The following is a 24,467-nucleotide window of genomic DNA, read 5'->3' as shown; positions in this document are numbered from 1 at the left end:
AGCAGGAGGACAGGTGTCACCGTCCCACCCGAGCTGCTTCTCTGCCAGATGGGCCCGGGCCAAGGACAAAAGCCCCTCAGAGTCATTGCTTCCCTGCCTCTTGCTCTCACTACATGAGCTGGATTTCTCTATGCCTTTCAGAGTGCTGTGCCCGTCCATGTGGTCCTCACCAGTTTGTGAGTCTTCAGACATTTTCCAGGCATGCACGTCAAAGCTGCCACTCAATAAATATTTATTAAGTAAAGGAGATTTATGCAGCCTTTAAAAAATAATGCATATGAAAACAAAGCAGCCAAAAAGTCCCTGGGGGGAACCCCCACATGGGCAGATACTGTAATTCCTGAGTAGAAGATGGGCCAGGCTTACTGAAAGACTGAGGGGCTTTTAAGGGGCTGGGGGATTTAGCTCAGTGGTTTCACCACCTGCTGTGCAAGAGCAAGGACCCAAGTTTGATCCCCGGTACCAAAAAAACAAACCAACAAGCAAACAAAACAAAACAAAAAAGACTGAGGGGCTTTTTACACAGCATCATGGGAGAACTTCTGTTTTGTTTTGAGACAAGGTCTCACTGTAGCTCAGGCTGGCCTTAAACTCCTGGGCTCAGGTGACGACTGTACTGCCTCAGCCTCCTAAGTAGCTGGAACCATTGCACCTGGCTCCATAGGAGATTTTTTTTTTTTTTTTGGTACCGGGGATCGAACTCAGGTCCTTGCGCTTGAGCAGCAGGTGGCGAAACCCCTGAGCTAAATCCCAAGCCCATAGGAGATTTCTAAGACTGTTCCGGTTCCTGCCTTTAGCAGGTACAAGGTCAGATAAAGACTTCCATTTAGTGAAAAAAACACAAAACCAAGAGAAAACAGGGCTTGAGGTTGAAAAGCCCAGGTCTGGGTTTTGGCTTTCACTTTGGCTACAGAACCACAGCCCAGTCCTGCACCTCAGGAAGCCTCAGATCCCCATCTGTAAAGCACCACCGCCTGCCTCAGTCCTGGCCACAACAAGGAAGTGCTGGGGAGAGGCTTGAAGACTTCCAGATCCAGCTCAGTGTCCCAGGGCGCTCTGTGGACCAGCAGACAGGAGCAGGAGAGGCTGCCCTCAGTTACAAGACTTCCATGCACACCCAGCTCTGACAAGGGCCCCATCTAACTGAGCATAAACCAGCATCAGCCAAACAAGTTTGGCGACAGACTCCATTTTCTTCCTGTGACCCTTACTAATTCAAGGTAGAAACTGTTCCAAGGAGCAGAGCCTGGAAATGCTGCTGGGATCTCCAAGAAGACACCTTGGGGAGGCATACCTCGCCCAAGGTACAGAGCCATAGGTCAGGGGGCCTGTAGACCCCCAGCTGTCACCCTCCTTTCAACTGGGTTTCCAGCTTCTCGAGGTCAGCAGCTGAGGCCAGAGGGTGGGGCAGGTAGAGCAGGTCCCACACCGCCCTTTGGGCAATGGACAGAGAACCAATAAAAATCAGTGACCAAAACAGCCCCATGCTAACTCCAGATGGAGGCTGATAAGTGGACTGAGAAGGAGAGAACTAGCAGCAGACAGCAAAACCAGGTCTGTGAGGCAGCTCTAGAGCACCTACATCAGCCTCACTCTGGAGCACGGAAACCATCAAAACGCCTTCGCCGGGCTAATCCCAGTTCTGGACCCTGTCCTTCGCAGGGCCTTCTACACTTGCTCTGTTTCCTGGCAATTCCGACCTGCAAAGCTGCACACAGTTGAGGACCAGCGTGCTCTAAGGCCCAGCCCAGGGGTCAGCTCCACTGCACCACACAAGGCCCTTCCTTGAGGGGAAGAAAGCCCAGCAGGGCCAGGAGCCAGGCCCCGCCCCAAACATGCAGTGCCCCCACCACGAATCTGTGGGGTTCTCATCTGTGGATTCAACCAATAATGGATGGACAATATTTCCCCCCAAAATTGCATCTGTACTCAACATAGACAGACTATTTTTCTTGTCATTATTCCTTGAACAATAGTATAAGTATTTCCTTAGCATTTATTAGGTTTTATAAGTAACCTAAAGGTGAAATAAAGTCTATAGAAGGATGTGTGTAGGTTATATGCAAATACTACTTACTGCATCTTATAAGGGACTTGAGAATCCTTGGATTTTGGTATCCACAGGGGTCCTGGAACCAATCACCAGTACATACTGAAGACTGACTTACTACAACAGGTGGGCCAGAAGAGATTTTTATTTTGGAGAAAGAGACTCATATGTTTACAACTTGTGAGCTGAAGGCCCTCCTGATCTCTTCCTTAGCATTTCCCTTCAGAGCTGAGGCCTATGGGGAAGTGGGGTATAGACTACTAATGAGTGAATGAATGAATGAACTCAAACCTTTCCATCCCTCCAGCATGGTCAAAGTCCTAACTATTCAACCATTTGCCACAGGTTCATTCATAAAAAGGATGTACAAGTTCGATCCCCGGTACCAAAAAAAAGGATGTACAAGGGCAAGGACTTCTCCCCTCCAAGTTCTCTCCTTTGCACCAGAGGGAACATCAGAAACTCTGCTTGCCTAACTGCAAGCTTCCCATAGTCACTGTGGGAAGCAGAAAACTTCACTCCCCTGGGTTTTATTGTCTGGAAATCCTAGATTCTCGAACCCCTAACTGGTAAGTTACCACCCAGAAGTGAAGTAGAAATAAACGATTGATCAGTCAGTAAATGCTGTGGGAATAGGTCTCCTCACTATAAAGTCACTTGACTAAAAGACAAAATGTCAGTAAGTCTCAGATACAAACTGTGCCCCCCAGAGGGAGGGATGGTCTGTGGGTGGCTTCTTAGGAGCCCTTGCCCTGGGGAAGTGGAGTTGATCCCAGGCAGACCTGTGATCCAGCTGTCCAGTCCGCTTTGTCCCAGAATCTCACCTCAAGGATCCACGGGCCCTCCTTGTCACTCCACCCCCTCCACTCCTCAGTCTAGAAGTATTAGTGAGCAACCACTATGTACCACAACCTTGGCAATAATGGTAAACAAAAGAGATTTACAGACCAGGAGCTGAGAGAGACACTAAAAAGACAAACACATCTAGAGTGAGAAAATGCATTGCCCGATTACCACTTCTGAAATGCAGGCCTATCAATCTAATAGAAAAATCTTCCCGGGCTGGGGATTTAGCTCAGTGGTTCCGGCTGCCTGCCTCAAAATCGCAAGTTCCCAAGTTCGATCTCCAGTACCAAAAAAAAAAAAAAGAAGAAGAAGAAGGAGAAAAATCTTCCTATGTTCTTCACTCTCTACAGGGCTAAAAATAAACAAAAATGAAAGCTGTTATCTTTACTGGGTGCTGGCTATATGTCAGGTACTTTATAATGACTGGCTCAGAACAATTCTCAACCTGTTGCAGATGTATCGTTATAATCACGACCAGTGGGGATTCCAAGTTTCCATTTCACTTCTGCCTGTCCCCACCAGACTCTGAATCCCTTAAGAATTCTATCTTGCCCTTCTTTCCGTCACTAGTCCACCCAGTAGTATTCCACAAATGCCCACCAAATGAATCATCCATCAGCGGGCCAGTTTCCCACAAGGAATTGCCAGCTAATAAGTTCTAGTTGTGAAGTAAGAGGGATTCCCACAAGGGGCTGCTGTGCTGTTGCAGAAGGAGCTGGAGCCCGAGCAAGGACTTGGGGCCAAGGCTTGTTCCTGCAGCTTGAATTTAGACAATTACTTCCTCGTCATCCTGTCTGCTTAAAACGGTAATGAGCAGTTAAATACAAGGAGTCTAAGATGTCTTCCGGATCCAAATGTTTATGCCTCTGTGATACATAAGGAAGGGGGAAGGGACGTTGGGGAGGTATTTGAAATTGCATTCAGTCTGCAATTTCTTTCTTTTTTCTTTTTTTGGAGGGCTGGAATGGAACCCAAAGCCTCATGCATGCTAGGCAAGAGCTCTACCACTGAGCCTCATCTCCGATTTTTTTTTTTTAATCTTAGAATGACATCTAAAGTTAAACATATTGGGGAGAGTGAATAAGACTGTCAAGGGTAAGAAGGCACTTCCTCTCCATCCACAGCTCAGTGGAGTGTTTACCCTAACAAAGTATATTCATTCCTGGGCCAGGGATTTAGCTCAGTGGTTCCACCGCCTGCCTCGCAAGCTAAGGACCTGAGTTCGATCCCCAGTACCAAAAAAAAAAAAAAAAGTCACTGAACAAAGTATATTCATTCCCCATGACCAAAGTGCTCAGCCTTGAAAACTCCTTTGTAGAGAAATACATGGGTGAGCACGAGGAAGGCTGCCAGCCCCAACTGCGCACAAGAACAGAGATGCTGGTGGCATGCAAGAGCCATGTCCATATGCTGGAGAGGGACAAAGCCACTGCTTTCAAGTCCCACCAGCTCCTGTGAGAGATGACAGGTGCACAGCAACAGCTGAACGTGTCCAAGGCAACTGCAAACACAGTGTGGTGACTCCAGGCTGCGCCTACCAGAGAGCTCACCACACAGTGAGTGTGCATCTGTTTGCTACCCAGGGAGAGCACAGGGTAGGGGCAGGGGCTCCGTGAGGAGACGAAGCTGCTCTTTTCCTTCTTGCTGCTCGGGTTAGTTTTAAATGAATTCCTGTCTGTCAGCTATGGCACAACATGGGGACAACACCACCATCTTTCCACCTTCTAGGGCTGTTATGAAGATTAGTAGAAATCAATTTATCCGTACAGACTGACACCCGGTAAATATTCAGCTTGTCACCAGGGGTAGTGATGGTGGTAGATAAATCCACCTAAAGTTGGGAAATTCAGCCTTGAGCTGTTTAGAATCCCTCGAGAGTCAAAAGGGAAGCAGATGCTCCTGTGATGGCTGCTCCTGGAGCATCCACTTAAGATACTTTCCAGAAGACAAACTGATGCCACAACCACTCCTTTGAAGGGCCAGAGCTTGCCAGGCGTGCTGGGCCCTGTGTCTCAGGAAAGGTCAGTGGGTCCCTGTAGGGCAGAGGCTTACAGGCACCATCAGGAGATGAAACCAGGCAACAGAGTCCTGAGACAAGAACTTCCCCCAGAAGAAAGAGGAGAGGAGGGGATTACAAGCACAGAGAGATACCACTGTCCACCCAAGAGACTGGCAGAACTGAAAAGTGGATCCAAGGTACAGCAGGGGGGTGAGAAAACAGGAAACCTGGCACCCAGCTGCTACAGAACAACTGGGTCATGTTCATTAGGATCTTAAAACAGCGAGACTCTCATACCACATGTACACTACATTTTGCTACAGTATAAAAACGAGGTGGATTCACATGTACTGTCTTGAAAACATTTTAAGACCCATTACTGAATTCATAAAAGGGCTACAAAATAGATCAACAAGCATAGCATGTATTTTTTAAGTAAGGAAAGAATAAAATAACTTTTTTCTATATATCTGGACATCGAGAGAAAGCTCTGGAAGAAATGTACAGGCTATGTGCATCATGTCTATGCACTACGTAGATCATGGCAGTTACTTCAGGGAAAGGCAGGAGTACGGTGGGGGCCTGGAATGAAAATGGGATTCAGTGGGGACAACCATTCTTATTTTTAACAAGGAAAACAGATCTGTGCATTTCTTGGATACTAAAATTACATTAAATTTAAAATGTATTTTGAAGGAAGAAAAAGAAGAGCCAGGGACCCCAGATCCAGGCATGGTGCTGTATACCTGTGATCCCAGCACTCTGGAGGGCTGGGGCAGGAGGATCACAAGTTGGAGCCCAGACTGAGCAACTTAGCAAGACTCTGTCTTGAAATAAAAATTAAAAAGGGCTGGGGATGTAGCTCAGTATGAAGGTCCTGGGTTCAATCCGCAGTATCACCCGAAAGTAAATAAATAAATAAAAATGAGGGCAGAAGGAAGAGGAAGCAATTGTGATTCCAAGAGAAGCTACAGCTGCTGAGGAACCAAGGAAGAGTTCAGGGTCTGCCGGGGATTTAGCTCAGTGGTTCCGCCGCCTGCCCTACAAGCTCAAGGACCCGAGTTTGATCCCTGGTACCAAAAAAATAAATAAATAAATAAATAAATAATAATAATAGGAATAATAATAATAAAGTAAATTTTTTTTAAAAAAGAGTTCAGGGTCTGCTGCTGGCTCCTCTTAGAAGACTGGCTGCTCACAAATGCAGGCAACATTATGAGCATATGCCATGGGCTATGGGAATAAATGACCATAGCTTTGGAATAAAATATTTAAATCTCTATTACATCCGTTCTATTTATACTAACTCTTACTTCTAAGTCTTAGAAGTCTTCAGGGCTGGGGATGTAGCTCAGCAGTGCAGCGCCTGCCTGGCATGCACGAGGCCCTGAGTTTGGTTCCCAGTACCAAAAAAGAAAAAAACAGTGTCTCCTGACCTTTGTTTTAAGAAACTGGAAATGAGGAGGGAAATGTGTGATATTTTTCTATCTCTGAATTCTTCTCTACTTTTTATTTATTTTTATGGTGGCAGAGATTGAACCCAGGGCCTTGTGCATGTTAAACAAGTCCTCTACTATTGGGTTCCATCCCTAACCCCATGCTATTTCCAAATTCTCTGTGGTTTCTTCTGGATTTCATTTAATTATTCCATGAAAGAATTTTAATTTTTAAAGATTTTTTTTTTTTTTTTTACCTTTCCTTGTTTTCTTCCAGTCCTCTACAGACACACTGATTCATTACTGTGGAGCTGTCCATGGACTCAGTGTGGCAGGCCCAGGTCTTCTTTCTTAAAAAGCAAAACAGCCAATATTAATATGTACAACCAGCAACTGGATATATTACATTACAAACACAGAGCTGCATTAGACACAAGGGGAATGTGTCAAAGGCAACCCAATGTCCACTCAAATCCATTCTCTTCTTCCATAGTCATAACCTGTGTTGAGCATCCTAAATCCCAAAATCCAAAATCTGAAATCCTCCAAAGTCTGAAACTTCTTGAGCACCAACACGATGTCACAAATCAAAAATTCAGGGGCTGGGGATTTAGCTCAGTGGTTTCGCCACCTGCTGCGCAAGTGCAAGGACCCAAGTTCGACCCCCAGTACCAAAAAAAAAAAAATTCTATCACATGAAATATTTTTTCATTCACAAAACTATTAAAAATATTGTACAAAGTCAACATTGGGCTATGTATATAAAGTATAGATGAGTTCTGTTTAGGCTTGGATCCCATCTCCAAGATAACTCATTGTTATGGCTTGTGTCTGATGTCCCCCCCAAAGCCTCGTGCCACCACAGGTGGGGCTTTTCAGAGGCGGCTGGATCTAGAGTGTATGATGCTGAGATTAAGTATGTGATGCTGGGATCAAGGGTGTGTGATCACTAAATTAGTTCACTGATTGGTTTGGCATAGTTCTGGGTAGGATTAGGGCTGCCTCACCCTAGGTGTGAGGTGCTACCCACCCTAAGGTAGGTATATAATGAATGGAATATAAGGGACAGAAAGAGGCTCATTGCTTGTCTCTTGCTTGCTGCTGGCTGCCTTCTATCTGCTCTGCTTTCCCATAAACTGTTTCTCCTGGGTGATGCCCCTCTGCCATACCACCCTGCCTTGGAGCTGGCTGATTATGGACTAAAACCTCTACAAACTGTGAGCCAAATAAACTTTTCCTCCTTTAACTTTGGGTGTTGAGTATTTTGTCTCAGCAACAAGAAAAGAAACTAAAACACTCATGTATTTGCAAATATTCCAAAATCTGCAGAAATCCAAAGTATTCCAACTCTAAGCATTTAAAATAAAAGATATTCAATCTGTATTTGAGCTTTATCAAGGACTACATTTCACAGGCATCCTCATAAACTAGGCAAAAGTCAGTATCTGAGTTCCTAATAGAATGTGATAACAAGTGACTTTTGCCACTTCTCAATCTATGTCTTAAGATAAGTGCATGCTCTGTCTGCCTTTCCGCAGAGTGGAGCCTCGCCATAAGAAAAAAGGGACCTGGGCCTCTGACTGTGTGGAGCACAGGCACCCCTCTCACCTTGAACCTGCTACTTAGACATCAATATCTTTGTTCTTTACAGCAGTGCTTTATAGGGCTGTGCTCATTAACCTCCATCCAAGTTGGATCTATGATTAAATATTCTCCCCAGGGCTCTTCTTACGGTGGGTTTGGTTATTTGGAGCTTGAAGCATGTTATGTCCATAGAGACAAATTATGCAAAACTATTCTTGGTCACAATTTCAGTAAACTACATGCAATTTCATGAGGGCCTGCTGCAGAGTACGTACTCAGTCAGTATTTAAGGAATGGGGCGATGCCAATAAGCATGGAATATCTTCTAGCACGAAGATTCTCAAGAGCAGGGCACCTCACATGAACTGAGGAGCACCTGGGGGCATCTATAAGCATGACTGTGGCATCACAAAACACCATCCAAATACACATGGTACCCACAGTTAAGGGTACAGGCTGACGTGCTCCAGGGAACAAAGGTTGACAGAGAGATAATGGCAGAGAGGCAGAGCTACAGAGAGAGCATGGGGGGGGTACCCCTATTCCCCTCCCATTATTCCCTTCCCTGAGCATTAGCGTGGGGTGGGGGAGGTCTCTTTAAACAACAACATGACCCCTAACACAAAACACAAGGCAGCTAATTCATCTGACGTCAACCAAAGAACCAGCTGGTGGCTTCACTCTAGAAAAGCTGGCTATGTAGATCGTACTGAGGGACAGTGTGCTGGTCTCTAACCCAAAGCTTCCTAGACAGAGGTTCTGGAGTAGTGTTAACCACGGCAGCACCAGCTGTTTTGACTGTTGGGCATCACAAGCATGCTTGGCCCCATTTCTGGCCTCTCCTCCTGCACCTGCCCCCCCTGTGGGTCTGGCTTTCTCCCAGATGAAAGCACCATTAAGATAAACTTGCAGGTCCATGTGAGCAGACCAAAGACCTGAGTTGCCTGAACCCTAAGGCACTGGGCAGTCGGTGGCTATTGCTTCCAGTGCCATTCTTTGATTTAACTTGCAAAGTTCAGGTCTTGAGATATTTTTGACATGTGCCTCCCTGTCTGGGGCCACTGCTCTGGCTTCCATCACCACTAACTTCAGCAGCAAAGGCATGGGTACTGTGGAGGGGCCTGGAACAAGGTGAGAGTGAAGAAGTGGATCCTGGAAGGACAGGGAATGGGCCGTGGGACCTGAGTGCAGAGTTCTCAAGGCATCGCCACAACCCCACTGCAAAGGGTGACAGGGAAAATGAAGCCGTCCATTGAGGGTCACACTTGCAGCGGTGAACACCACCATCTACCCCCTTTCTGCCTAAAACTCACTGGAAGCTCAGTGTCCCATGCAACTTCATGCCTCATCTCAAAATGGTCCCACAACAAGGCTCTCCTCAAAGCCACATTTCCCAAGGACCCAGGAGAGGGCAGAGCCTGCTCTGGAGGGGCCCTGACCCCCGTGTTGGAGTAGGTATTCTGCAGACAGCCATCCACAAACCATGACCCTTCAGCATATGCCTAGGAGCAAGGACTAGGGCACCCATCTCTGCACCCTGCCACTGAGCAATGTGGAGGGCCAGGAATCCACAGAATGATCTCCCAAAATTCTCAATCCAGCCCTAGGAGGCAGATACTGTTCCTGGCTCCTCCTAAGAATCAGGAAACTGGGCACAAAGAAGTTAAGACCTGGCAACAGCTGCATAGACTGCACATGATAAAGCTGGGACTTGCCCAGGCATTTGACCAGGGAGTCTATTCCTACTGGCTATATAGTAACGCACACGGTGAAGCTCAGTTGATGAATCAATCAATCAATTGCAGTTTCAGGGATTGGAGCCTTAGCATTTATGAGCCTGACTCTGACCTCAGTCACCCTGGTTGCCAACCAAGCGAGTGGTATCCTCAGTCCCTCAGCCCCCAAACACTCTGAGCCCAGCCAGGCGTGCCAACTTCTGACCATTGTTGGTATCAACCTAGCCACTCTGCAGCTCCTGTTTAGGGGCAGTAAACTTGGGACTCGCATCCACCACAGGAAACCAGGGTTCCACTTGTTTTGTAGAAAGCAAAACCAGAGCTCCAGGACACTGTGACTTGCTGCTGGTGGTCACAGCACTCAGAAAAGAGTAGTTTTCAGGCTTTGAGCCGCTGACCAGTCAGCCTGCGCTTGTCCCCACCACTCACCGTGGTTAATCTGAAACTTACAAAGATGAGATAAACACTGTTCTACTCTTCAGGCAGAAGTTCCGTATGAATCCCAAGTTCATGAGTATTTCCCATCCTATCACTTCCACAGACAAGGAATTCTGATTCTCCCCAGCTAGGAACCGGCACCGCTGAAACCCTCATCCTTTCCACAGCTGGCTGGATGGGCATGGACCTGCATTTGTTGTGCACAAACCTCTGCAAGGCACACCCGTGCCCCTGGGTAGCAAATCCTGTTAATTCTTTTAAAATCTCCCTTCCCAGGAAGCACCAAGTGTCGGTGAGGATGGAAGCAAGCAGAACCTTAATACTGCTGCTTCAGGAGCATAGATTGGTCCAACCGCCTGGAAAAGCTGTGGCAATATCTAGTCAACTTTTCTCTTGGTACAACTGAGCCTTGAGACATATTCTAGACCAGTGATGGCGAACTGTTTAGAGCTTTCAATGATACAAACAGCCTGCTCGCTGCAGCACGTGTGCCATAGGTTCACACCATTGTTCTAGACGGTTCTCAGTAGCTCTATGCATAACAGTCCTCTAACAGATTCCCACTGCTGCTGTAACGAATGACCACCAACTCTGTGATATAAAAAACACAAATATCCTCTCACAGATCTGAAAGCTAGAGGTGGGTCTAGATGTCCCAGTAGGACAGCACTGCCACAGGAGGGCGTAGAGAAGGCGTCATTCTCTTGTGTTCTCCAGCTGCCCTGTTCCTCAGCTTGTGGCTTCTTCCTCCATCTTCAAATCTCCTCTTCTCCCACTCTGCTTTGTCACATCTCATTCTCAGAACCTGACTCACTTGCTTCCCTCTTACAAGGACATTGCTACACTGTTCCCTCCAGGACCAACTTCTGTGGTAAGAGTCTTTACTTAATCATATCTGCGAAGTCCCTTTTGATTGGTCCCTTCTCTGGGCTGGGGTACATCATCCAGAGCTTTAAAAACCAGCTCAGGGGGCTGGGGATTTAGCTCAGTGGTTTCACCACCTGCTGTGCAAGCTCAAGGACCCGAGTTCGATCCCCTGTACCAAAAAATTTAAAAATTAAAAAATAAATAAAAACCGGCTCAGTCCCCATACTCTGGGAGGCTGAAGCAGGAAGATCACAAGTTCTTGAAACGTAGTGAGATTCTATCTCAAAGTAAAAAAAAAATTTTTTTTAAAGGGTTGAGGATGTAGCTCATCCCCTGTTCTGCAGGGCTTGAAATGCAAGCCACACTATTTGGAATAAATTGCAGCAGTCACGTGTTCATTGCTAATTATATCAAATACCTCACTCTCTCCTGTCCACACAGAGAACACCTTAAGGTCTTATGCAGCCCCTGTCTTCCAGGCTCCGTCCACATGTGACTTCTTCCTATGCAGTAATGACCACCACTGCTGCAGACAGCTTCTGCAGAGCCTGTGGCATGCTCTGGATTCCTGCTCCTTCACATCTCACTCTCTTTCTCCCGCCTGATGAAGGACTGCTATCATGCTCCCTCTTTCGAACAGGAGATGACTGAGGCCCTGAATGGATAATTAACTTGCTCAAGGTCCCAAAGCTCATGCTGGAAAGGGCAGGATTTGAACCCATGCAATCTAATTCCAGGGCCCGCTCTGCTTCTCCATAACAACCCCACCCTGCTGTGGGGTCAGGCATACAGCCGGTGTTTAATAAGTACTTTGCATGTTTGATCACAAAAGAAATGAAGCAGGAAGAAATAAACCTTCGTAAGTATACGAAGAACAAATCTAGACTTCACCAAAGGAGATCTTTTCATCTTTAGCTCTCAAAGGGGCCAGGCCCTCCAGAGAGATGTGCAGAGCCCCCGCATGCTGCTGGTCTTGCATCATGTTTGGCACCTGGAGGCTTCAGAAACATTTATTAGCAAACAGCAACCAGGGCTTGGCCTCCAGGCTTTTATCAAAGCAGAAAGAGAGCTGGATACATTTTCTCTTGCTGTCTGTCAGCCTCAGGACCAGAGCCAGATCTGGGCCCACAAGGTCCCAGGGCACCTGCCCCACATGACCTCACCTGCCCAATGGCCAAGAAGTGTGACCCTGAGCCCGTGGCTAAAACCAAGGTCACTACCTCCAAGGGCGTCTGTGCCCGTGAAACTGAAGCAGAGATAGGTCACAGTGGCTGTGCCATGCCAGGGACATCACATAGCAGTCTGTGATGCTGGTGGCTGACTCAAGCCCAGGTGTCCCCTTCCCTCCAGTCCTGCCCAAAGCCAGTCACCAAGCAGAGCCCTGGCCAGTGTGGGCCCGGCAGCACAGCTGTGCCAGGCTGGTGCTATTTCCAGGCATCCACTGGTCACTCAGGCTTCCCACAGTGGCCCTGAGCATCTCGATGCATTAGAAGCTCTATGTGTTTTTAAAGCTCTCATGCCCCAGGAGCATGCAGACTACTGAGAATACTGCAAAACAACCAGCATATCCATCAGGAGGGCACTGTGTGTGTGAGGACCGCTTAGTGTGGCTCATGCTGCAACCATGACACTCGCATTAACACTACAGGGAAAGCAACTGGACATAAAAGAAAGATGAGTCTGATCAGAGGAGAAGCTCTACACAGGCCCTGGCTTCTGCTCTGCTGCAGTGCACAGGGCGGTACACGCCCACCCGGGAGGTCAACCAAAGCACATCTCTTTCCAACTCAGCGTTCACTTGGGTCAGGTCGGTGCCTTCAAACTGGCCACAGTAGTTTAAGGCACAGAAACCAAGTGCTACAAATCATGGCCCCCTTCCCCCAACCCCAAGAGGGCTCATTAAACATTTCCCAGCCCTGCACTGGCCTGTACCAATGTGTTTTTTAAGGCTTAAAGTGGACAATCCCAAAGTTATTTTTCATTTGTTTGTTTGGTTGGGGTTTTTTTTGGTACCGGAAAAAATCAGGACCTTGCACTTGCCAGGCAGACACAGTGCCACTAAGCTACATCCCTGGGCCCCAAAGTCATTTTTACTTTTTTTTTTTTTTTTTGGTACCAGGGATTGAACTCAGGTCCTTGCGCTTGTGTAGCAGGCGGCGAAACCACTGAGCTAAATCCCTGGCCCCCCCAAAGTCATTTTTAAAGGGCTGCCTCTGAGATGGGACATGGGCTGGCTAGAGGTGAAAGTGGACTTCAGTTACACCTGTAGAGCTAGCATTTTTAGAACAACAACAAAAAAGTGTCTATGGATGACTGCAGTGCTTCATGCCTGTAATCCCAGCTACTTGGGAGGCTGAGGCAGGAGGATCACCAAGCTCAAGGCTGGCCTATCTCAAAATTAAAATAAAAAAGGGCTGGGGATGTAGGTCTGTGGTAGAACAGCCTTGGGTTCAATCCCCAGTATCACATACATACACACAAAAAGTGTCTATGGGTGTTGCGCTCACTAAAACTGTTTCCAAGTTCTTTTCCCAAAAGCACTGATGATTGTTGCACAGTGTGATAAAGCATAATGAGGGGTTGGACAGTTCCAAGGCACCTGAGGGAGTTCTGGGGGGCTTCTCAGAGGAGGTGAGGGTGTGCTATGGGGAAGGAGAAGAGGTGGCAAGGTCAGCAGGTCAGCCACTCTGGGTAGAGGGCGCGGCATAAGTGATGACCAGGAGGCAGAGAGCTCAAGCTCATAACGGGGAGAGGATGTTGTAGAGGGGGCTGGGACCCCTTGGGATCTCATCTCGGCAGATGCTGTACTTTCAGATGAAATGAGATCGCCTAGACCAAGTGTTCTGCCACGAAGACATGCCCGGGGCTCAGTGTTACCTAATTTCACCTGTATTTCTATTCTGCCTTTCCTGGATGCCAGACATGGAGTTCACGGGACCACTGGGGTAAGAAGTGGAAATGCGGCCCCTGACCACCCTGAGAGGCCTTCGCAAGCTCAGCCACTCCTACTCCTAGGCCTGAAGACCACCTCAGGCTTCCAGGCACCTTCACTCCAAGCAGCCTGACTAGGGGGACGCTCACCGAACAAACCCAGGGAACTGTGCTCCTCTCCACTCTAACGAAAGCAGACACAAACCTGCCACAGAATCGGGACACTGATGAGCCGTTACCACACAGGTGAAGAAATAAAGTGGCCCTCGTGGGGACCCGGCCACCTCAGAGTCAGAAAAATAAGACTCCAAGACGCAAAACCATACAGAACACACCCAGGCCCAAACGTCACCATCCCTCCAGGGAGGCTTGCATTTCCAAACCCAATGTCAAGATGCCCCAGTGGTGAACCAGATCCAATAGGCTGATGCCATTGTCCTATCAGACTAACAAGGACTTGCAGGCTGCTCCCACCAGGCAGCCTTCAGGCTAAGTGCTTGGCTTTCCCTGTGGCCTAATTCCATGGAAAGGCTGAGTGACCATCTCAGTTTTCACTGCATAAGTAAGACTGCCAATGGGCTGGGCCCCCATCACTAGGTCTTCTGAGGAGGACTGGGGCTGCGGGCAGCTCAATCCTGGCCTCCTCCCCAGTCTACAGTCTGCAATCTATAAAATAGCCCCAGTGCTCAGCACATGAGAGGCCCTGAGTTCAATCCCCAGCACTGCAAAATGAATGAATGAATAAGAAAGAAAGACAGGAAAGAAGGAAGAAAGAAGAAAGCGAAACTTTCATTAGGCGCAGTGGTGCACTCCTGTAGTCCCAGCTACTGGGAGGTTAAGGCAATGAGATCATGAGCCCAAGAGTTCAAGGTTAGTCTAGGCAACACAATTAGACCCTATCTCTAGATAGACAGATAGATAGATAGATAGATGGATAGATAGATAGATAGATCCATCGATCGATCCAATGCATCAACAAAGGGTTGAAGAGCTGTGCTTTATATAATACTACTCCCACCTGCCCGGCTATCTCTAGGCCCCTCCAGTAACATCCTGAGTGGACACTCAGTACACTCCTGTTGATGGACAGAAAGCAAGCTATGGATTCACAGAGGACCCAAAGGTAAGAAGGTTAGGCACCATGGACAGGGGAGGCCTAGAGTCCCATCCTACGCTGCCTGCTGAGCAGTGGACACTGGCACAGCAAAACCCACTGAAGGGGGGCACGAAGGCTGCCCAGGGCCTGGAACACACATCACTGTGCTCTTCCTCACCACAGGCAACGGAGCTGGGGCTTTGTCACACACCAGGCGCCTGCTGGGGGCTGCAAAGGCACCCTCCCACCTGAGCCTCTGAGGACCGTTCCACAGCAGGGCTTCATCTCCTTCGATGAGGACACCAAGGCACCGAGGGTGTAGATGCACCCACAGAGTTCACGAGGGCAAGACCAGGGCCTGAGCGTGACAAGCAAAGACATTGACCCTGCAGCCCCAGGCCCCCAGGGAAATGGCAGACATGCAAAATGACCCTAGAAAAGACCTCATGACAAATTTTCTAACTGGGGTAAAGCTGAATCACTTGGTAGGGGAAGGTTTCCTGGCCTGATCCTTCACCCATCAGGGTATCTGTTTCAACGGCTGCTTAGAGCTGAGCCACGTCACACTCCTGGGTCAGCCCAAGGTCAGCAGCCCAGTCCGCCTCATCACTGTTCACTACATGCAAGGACGAAGGCGTAAGGAGGGCATACTTCAAGACCAAAGACTGCTCCAGAATCTCTCTCTCTCTCTCTCTCTCTCTCTCTCTCTCACACACACACACACACACACACACACACACACACACACACACACACGCTCTCTTGGGAGCCCAATTATAAATAAGGTTTCAAGAACTTGCACCTAGCTGGGCACTTGAAGATAATTTAAAACTCACTGGAATCTATAACACTTTAGTTAAGCAGCATGGATGACCAAGAGATGCATGTCTTGTCCGTACTTTACAGAAAGGGAAAAAAACCTGGGCAGGGTGACAAGCTCCAGCAGCTGGAATGGGCAGTGGGGATGGGACACTAAACTCATCTGACTCCTGGTCCCCCAAAGCTCCAAGAAGCCACTCATTCTGGCGCCTGAGTAAACACGCAGCCTGACTCCGGTCCAGAGCAAACGCCTCCGGCTGTATCTTCTTTCATTTGTGCGTGTGGACCCCACACGTGGGCTGAGAAAGATCCTACAGGGAGAGGACCAATTGCAGCCAGTGGAAGGCAAATTCGCACAGCAGGCAAAATCCTGCAGAGCCCAAAACTCCCTGGAAAGCCCCTCAGGATGCTGCACTGTGGAGAGTAGCTCCTCTCGCCAGAGAGACAGGCTTCTCCCCGGTGCTGGTGTAGGTGGCTGCATTCAGTCACATTCCAGGTAAAGTCAGTGGTCAGAACAAAATGAGAACACAGGTCTGCCACCCCCGGATTCACAGCCAGGGCTACTCCAAATAGTTGGAGCACTGGTGATGGGGGTCCATCCTGACTCCAATGTCCCACTTGCCCTCTCTAGAACATACTCACTAAGCAGAACCCTGAAATTAAAGGATTGTTTCTGTCTTTTCCTAAGAGCTTCTAGTTTAGTTTGCACAAATGAAATGTAGGAGGGATATGATTCCATGGTATCATAATTCAACGATGACATGATTTTACATAAGCCACAGAAACATCTATACCAAAAAGCACTTACAATACAGACCACCAATGCAGGTGTTGGGTTCTAAAGTTAGGTTACTGGGACTGCAATTTGACTTTGCCACTTTGAAGCTATGAGTTCTTGGAGAGGACTTAACTGGACTCAGTTTCCCTAACTGCAAACTGGAGGGGTGTAACGGTGTCTAGTCCTATGGGAATTCAGGGAAACAGTGCACCCATAGTCCAGCACAGTGCTACAAGGTTAGTGTCCCTTCACAAGGTTAGTGTCCCTTCCCCTTCACAGGTGTAAGCAAGAAGAGATGCCAGGCAGCCAGGTCCCGGGGTGAGAAAATCCTGACAGTGCTTGGGGGGCTGGATGCGGGAGAGGGGCAGGAGGGAGCCTGGATCAGGGCAGCTGGATTACAGAACCCACGACGTGGACTCTCGAGCCTTTGGGAGCCAGGATGCTGTGTAAGCAGGCAGGTGAGAAGAAGGCCGGGAAACACTTCCAGAGATTATAAAAATACCCAGTAAGGAAACACTGCAGACCCACTCAGAAGGCAAGACTACACAGGCACAGAGGTCTCAGCAGGCAGCAAATCAGCTGCCTGAGCCACAGTCACTGAGAAAGTGACTTGAATGAAAATGACCCTCAATGGGCCTTTGAGCACCTCAACCCCTTCCTTTAGTCCAGGCCCAGGGGCCGCCAGCCCATCCCAGAACTACGAAGCCCCTCCTGCTCTACCGCAGCCTCACACTCTGCTTGGTGTCTCCCTCCCACCCCCATGAACTCTGGGCTCCAAGACCTACAGCTGCTTTCCAAGATCCTCTCCAGGACTCTAGATCCCAAAAAACACTTGCCGACGTGCAAGGAGGACTGGGCCCCCTGAGCTGGGTCAGCCGTGGCCAGCATCGGCCTGCGTTCTGCCAGCTGCCAAAGTCCACCTGGCCTGGGACCCCTCACTCAGCAGATCTGCTCAAGCCAGGAGCAAGATGACACCTTCTACAGAGTTCATCTGGAAATCTGCAGAAGGTGGGGACAGAGGGGTGAAGGTAGACCCTTCTATTTGGTTGGAATCATTCCCTTGTATCCAAGGAGGGGCAGCAAAGGAAATGGGCAGATGCTTCCAGAACCAAAGCCTGAGCCCTGCTGGGGTAGGGAGAGCTGCTCCATCCAAACAGACTGGCAGGGAGAAGGAGATCACACGCCAAAGCAAGTTTGAGGGGACAGGCCCCGAAGCTGTGATAAAGACACTTGCCCTTGTGTTCTTACCGGTGGCAGCTGAGACTCAAGATCAAAACCACCCAGGTACCACAGGAGAGGTGCAGCTGCTTCCACCAACCAGAAACCTTGCCTGGTGACCTGGCACCAAGAAAACCAACCTCACCCAGCACAGCAGGACGTGCCAGAGCCTGTGGCTTGAGGACAAAGGCCTTGTATTTCCATGACAGTCACAGGATGTCAGAGGCAGCATTCAGAGCCTAGAGGCGCTCTGACATGACAGGGCATGGAACTGCCTGAGCACGGAATGGCACTCAGCCACAGCTGGGACTTTCTGAGGCCGGGCCTGGGAATCTGCACTGAGGCAGCCAGCCCAGCACTGGGCTGCTCTGGAAAGCAAACAGGCTGGCCTGTTGGGTTTACCTGCAGGGAATGCAAGGCCCCCACTACTGTTGATGGCTCCTCCATTCTAGCGTGGCCCATGTGTGTGGCTATGAGAAGACAGCTCCTGACCTCCATGCAGCTGAGTTCACCTAGGGAACTTCAGAAATGCAGGTGTCTAGGCTCTACCACCTGGGATTTGAGTTCTAAGGGACTCAGAAACCAGGGAGGAAAGAAAAGTAATGACTGACGAGAAATCAGAAATTGGTGGCTAAGGAGGCAGTTCCAACTGAGAAGCTAGATCTGAGGAACCACGGGGCACCTGCAGAATGAGGGAATGGAAGGCCTGCCCTTCTTGCCCAGTCCCCACTAAGCACAGCCCCTCAGCTACTGCTAGCACGGCTTACATTCGCCTCAACACTACAGAGGCTGCTGGTACCAACCCTGGCAGCCTGAGCACTTGCTCCTCCACTCCCACCCTGTCTCCGCCTGAGTCCCATGCTCAGAGAAAGATACCTCTGTCCACCCAGACTGTGAATCCAGGGACCTGGGAGGGGTCCCCAACCCTTCTCCCTCTACCCTCTTCTCTCCTGCTCCATCTTGAACACCTCCATGTGACCTGTGGTGTGTGCAATACAAGCCCAGCCAGCTGAGTTGCTCTGGCTCTAACTGCGAAGTTCTGAAGACACAAGTCCTCCTCCCAAGTCAGCCTCAGGGGCTGCCCACAGGTTCTTCCCTTTCCAGAATTTCTCTCTCACTCTCCACCTCCTCTCTGGTCAGTTTATGACTCAACACGATGACCAGGCCCAGGCAGGTGCACTCCTTCCCAGAAGGCAAGGCCACAAGGCAAGGGCAGCCCCGAGGCACACGGGGACAGAGGGGGAATCGCCAGCTGACAGTCAAGGAACACTACGGCTAGTCAGGGGTCCAAGTAAGCAGCGGCGGACAGGCTGGGCACCAGGGGCTGGGCAGAGTTCAAGGCCAGAGTGGGAAGGGAGGCTAAGGCCCACGGCAAGAAGCAGGGATATGAGCCTGTAAGCCACGGATGGCAGTGGGTAACCACAGAGCCCTCAGGGCAGCCATACAGGCTGTTGGAAAAAGGGAGGGTGTGTGTGTCTAGGCTTGCCTGCAGCAGCAGGAAGGGGCTGATTACGGTCACTCAGGTCACTTTATAAGTGACCGTGGTGACAAATTCACATTCACACACTACTGATGGAGCAGCTGGTTTCACTTATCTCTTTGAAAGGCAATGTGCCAACAGCAGCCCACATTTTAATCCACATGCCCTCTGACCCAGCAGTTCCAAATCCATCGACACCGCACACTCCCACATTGGCAAAAGGGCGACGTGGCCGAAATGGCCACCTGGAGAATGAATTACAGCAGACAAGTCCGCAGTCCCTCCTCTTAGCCCTCAACACGATCGCGGCCCGGAATTCGAACATACCTGCATTTTGGGAAGGGCATATGTAGTGTGTACAGCATGTCATGTGAGACTCCACTACAGCCAGACATGTGACTATTTCTGCTCTGTACTATGAGCAACCTCCTATTAACTCAGGCCAGAGGAGTATGCATCACATTTTTTTAAATGTTAGTTGCTTGATTTTAAAACTATGGGCAAAGGTCAGATGATGAAATGATTAAAATGACGGCAGAGAACAGTCCCTGAGCCCAGCATGTGCTGGATGCTGCAGGTGCTCTGCACAGGCTCCTCACTGGGCCGCCCTGGCACTGCCATGCTTCACCGTTCTGCACATCTAGCTCCCTGCACCATCACTGCCATCGCTGGCATCTACTGAGCAGCCATACGCAGCAGGCGCTCTTCTAAGAGCTAACATTAATCCTTTTTCTAAATCCACACAACACCCAAAAGGCTCGATGTTACTATTTTCATGTGGCTCCGATTTACCCCAGATGAACCTCTATCAGCCCGTCAAGAAACTGAGGCATGCCCTGCTCAGGGCCACCAGCCAGTGTGCCATTCGTTAGTCCCATGCACCTCGTCCTCATATTCCACAAGGCAGGTGCATTAGCTGCCACCTGTTCCCGGCACAGTGTGGTGCCTAAGAGCCCAGCCATTCCAGCTGGAGCCTACACTCCTAACCCGTGCACTTCCCTGCCTACAAGGACACAAATAGACAAGAACCCCCATAAGACTGCATGCAGAGACACAACCAGGGGACACAGTCTGTGTCATGTCACCCAGCACACAGGCCTGGAAAGGACACATGTCCTCCTCCTGTCGGCAGGACACCCACCAAGAGTCCCCGGGCCCATGGCCAGACCAGGTGAGCACAACCGGGCCCCAGGTGCCACCAACAGGCCTTAATTTGTTGTTTAGGATCAGCCCAGAGTGTGGGGGAGCACGATGTGCCCGGGCAGCCAGGGGCAGGCTGGCCCTCCTCACTGGACCCACTAACACCCCATCGCCCCCATTCATCCTTGGCTTCGTGTACAGCCGGCCACTGGCTGGTCCCCTCCCCACAGAGGAGGGCAAATTCTGGAAGCACCAGACAGATGCACCTCTTCTGTAAATGGCATCAGAACTGGGAAGGGCCAGGGAGCAGTGGCAGCTAGTGCTCACACACTGTGAGACAGGAGGGTGTGGTGCATGAGGGTGGGGAGGGACACCCAGGAGAGCTCCTGGGCAGGGAGGGACCGTGGTGGGCAGGGCCTGGCCGCTTACCAGCCTCCACCTCACCTCCCCCTCCAGCCTGCTCTGCCCTCTGGCTTTGGTTATCTCCCCTCAAGAGCTGACAAAAGCTTCTTTGTAGTCTGCAACACATATAAAGTGCACACATCTTCAGTGTACCAAGCAATAGTGTTTAGATACTCATACAACAATGTAATCACCAATCAAGTCAAAATATACTTCCAGCCCCCTTGAAAGGCTTCCTTCTGCCCCTTCCCAGTTAGTGCCCTACCCAAAGGTCACCGCTGCCTTGACTTCAAAAGGCACGAATGCATCTGACCTACACAGAAATGGACCTGTCTGGAATCGGGCTGCATGGATTCTGCCCCTTGCTTTCTGTGCCCATCACTGTGTGCTGAGTTTATCCACGGTAAGGTACACAGCAGTCATCTCTTCCTTCTCATTGCTCAGTGTCTTCCATTGTGGGTGAATCAAGATTTGTTTATCCATGTGGCTGTGACAGACAGCTGTTTTCACTTTTTGGCAGCCATGAATAAAGATGCAGCTAGGCATGGCTGCACATGCTCGAAATCCCAGCCCTCCAGAAGGCTGAGGAAGGAGGAGGCCAAGTGGAAGCCCAGCCTTGGTGACTTAGGAAGACCCTGTCTCAAAAAATAAAGAAAGGAACCAGGCGTGGTGGCGCACACCGTTGATCCCAGCACTCTGGAGGCTGAAGCACAAGAACTGCTGCAAGCTCCAGGCCAGCCAGTGAGCTCAAGGCCTACCTGATCTACACAGTGAGGCCTTGCCTCAAAACACCAAATAAATAATACATAAGTAAACAAATGAAGGACCAGGGATGTAGCTCAGTGCAAAGGCCTTGGTTCAATGCCCAGTGACAGACACACGGGGGGGGGGGGGGGGGGGAAGCGGGGAGGAGGAGGAGAAAGGGGGGAGAAAAGAAGAAAAGAGAATAATGCTACTACAAGTCTTTTGGTGCTCATATGCATTTACTTGTCTTGGGTTTGTACTTAAGCGTGGAACTGTGGGAAAGTAGGTAGGAATATGATTAGTTGTATCAATATGTTGGTCCTGTCAGTTCACGCTCCCACTAGCAATGTGTATAAATTCCAGTTGCTCTATATTTTCACCAATACCTTGATTGTCAGTTTTTCACTTCAGTCACTCTGGGCGTGTGTAGTGGGAGCCAGGGGGTTAATCTGTCACTTGTCTGGTGACTACTGAGGTTAAGTATCTTTCCACGTGTTTATCGATCATTTCGATAATCTCTTTGGTGATGTACTTGCTCTTTTATCTTTTAAAAAGTTGTCTCCTTTCTTATTCATTTGTAGAAGATCTTTATAGATTCTGAATATATAAAAAGTATGTATTTTAGACATATCTATTTCAAATTCTCTCAGACTATAGTTTGCCATTTTACTCTCAACCAGGTTATCCTTTTATTTATTTATTTATTTATTTATTTATTTCAATACTGGGGACTGAACCCAGCATGCAAAGCACTTGTTCTACCACCACCCCAAGAGTTCTTAATTTCAGCCAGGTGTGTGTGGCACATGCCTATAATCGGGAGGCTGGGACAGGAGGACTGCCAGGAGTTCAAGGCCAGCCTGGGCTACATAGTGAGTTCAAGGCCAGCTGAACTACATAGTGAGACCCTGTCTCAAAAACAAACAAACAAACAAACAAGAGTTCTTAATTTTAATGAAGGCTGATTTATATAGATTTGTTTTCCTTTACAAAAGTATGGTAGTGTTTTTTGTCTTAGGATCTCTGTGCCTGAGGGCTGAGGGTGAAGCTCCATGGTGGAGTGCAGGCTTAGCCTGTGCCAGGTCCTAGGTTTAATCCTCAGCACTTCCAAAACAAAACAACAAAAACCCTAGGCTAATCTGATGCAGATATTCTTCTCTATTACCTTCCAGAAGCCCAGAGATCTGTCTTTCTCACTTAGAACCTCAATCACCTGGGATGATTTTTGATGTCTGGTGTGGGGCAGGAGGGCCTGAGTTATACTTTTAGGATAAAGTTCTTGTCAGCTGTGACCACAAACCAGGCACACAGGGAAGGCCAAACTCTCATCCCCAGGAGGACGCAGCCTCCCCACCCCTTCGTCCCTCACCTGGACCCTGCAGAAGCCTTGGGTTTGTAATTACCACCTCTCCCCTGAAGCCCAACAGCATTCAGGTGCACATGTCTCTACTGCTCAAGAGGATGTTGGAGCACAAACTGCAGACAAGGCAATCCTACCTTATAGAATAAAGCCTCCGTGACTGTCCATAAGTCCATTTTGGCAACTGTACATGGGTCAAGCGCATCTTACAGTGCAAGTGATGAAGCAGAAAGATGCATGGGGACAAAGTAAGGCAGCACCTGGCTGTCAGACTGCTGAGCACTGCTGTGCACCTCTTCGGGCTGGGAGTGAGGAAGGCACAGCACAGGAGCAAACAGTGCCCACTGCTCTGCTCACAGCCTGGGGAAGAGACCAATAAAAAATGGGAGAAGAGAAAGTCGGGAGGCAGGATGCTCAGGGAAAGCCTCTTTTGTAACATTTGAGAACAAGCCTGAATTTGGGGAGGAGCTGGCCCTGAGAAGAGAAAGGCGGAATCACACCCACTCCGTGAGGTTGTGCAGGCTCAGTGAGGAGAACTGCCTAGCAAGGGTCTTCTAAACAGCAGAGTCTGGGGTGTTTTCCTCCCCCAAGAGGATTTTGGTGAGGAGGAATGGCACCCCAGGGAATGAGCAAGACATATGTTACTGGAACCTCTGAGACCAGAAGGCATGACTAGGAGTGGGAGGTAAGAAAAATCTGGCTGGGTGTGGTGGTGCACGCCTGTAATCCCAGCACTTGGGAGGCTGAGGCAGGAGGATCACTGAGAATCCCAGGCCAGCCTGGGCTACATAATGAGTTCCAGGCCAGCCTGAACTACACAGCAAGAGCCTGCCTCAAAAGAAAAAGTGTAGATTTTTGTTTTTTAAGCAGAATCAATTAGGAGTCATTGGAGGATTCTGCTAGAACTCAGTTATCTTTCTGAACATGCAACACAAAACTCCCCTATGAGGCTGAAGGCAACTGGTCTACCATGAAATCCCATCACACCATGGTCCAAGAAGACAAAGAATGACAGAGACCCTGTCAACCTTGACTCTGCAGACACAGACACACACAAAGACACACAGACACACAGACACACACACACACACACATCTGCCTCTTTGTCTTCTCCCTTAGGCCTGAACACAACCAAGTACTCACCCCTTGTACTTGCCCCTGCTGCTACCTCAAGCTGAGGACTCTTAGTTCTTCCTCCAGTACTGGAGAGAACAGGGTCTACACTACAGGGTTTTGCAGCTCTGCTCTTGATTTCTGAGCACTTACCCCGACTGTAATTGCACTTGCAGTCATGTGAGCATGTGATGATATCTGCTTCCGGAATGAGCCTACTGACTCCAGAGGCCAGAGTCCGAGGGCACTGGCCACCAAGGCCTGCCTAGCACCGAGCACAGGTCCTGGCTCAAGGTAAGTGACTATGTACGATGTGTGGGTGAGCATGGGTGAGTTCACATACACAGCATCCCCACTTTTTCAAATGTAAGAATTTGAGCACACCGAAGTAGAAAGAAGAAAATATACGCATGTGCCATGTATCATACAA

At 49.2% G+C, this 24,467-nt stretch overlaps 1 protein-coding gene across 5 annotated transcripts in view; it reads right to left on the bottom strand.

The window, feature by feature from the left end:
• Arhgef3 (Rho guanine nucleotide exchange factor 3) overlaps positions 1 to 24,467 on the bottom strand; it is a 310,353-nt gene that overhangs the window by 270,025 nt on the left and 15,861 nt on the right. For 4 of the 5 annotated variants that reach the window (XM_087181501.1, XM_013065441.3, XM_087181503.1 and 1 more), the window contains exon 2: positions 6,589 to 6,681. In XM_087181501.1, the coding sequence (XP_087037627.1) occupies positions 6,589 to 6,650 (62 nt within the window). In that variant the 5' untranslated portion in view covers positions 6,651 to 6,681. Of the gene's footprint in view, positions 1 to 6,588; positions 6,684 to 24,467 lie in introns of those variants that run through there. The other variant, XM_087181504.1, reaches the window with a different exon arrangement.

Source organism: Heterocephalus glaber, unplaced genomic scaffold, assembly GCF_053883595.1.
Source record: "Heterocephalus glaber isolate CG9 unplaced genomic scaffold, H.glaber_assembly_v1.0 deba00001472, whole genome shotgun sequence".
Lineage (NCBI taxonomy): Eukaryota > Metazoa > Chordata > Mammalia > Rodentia > Bathyergidae > Heterocephalus > Heterocephalus glaber.
The sequence above is the reverse complement of the archived record's forward strand: the minus strand, read 5'-3'. Positions and strand labels throughout refer to the sequence as shown.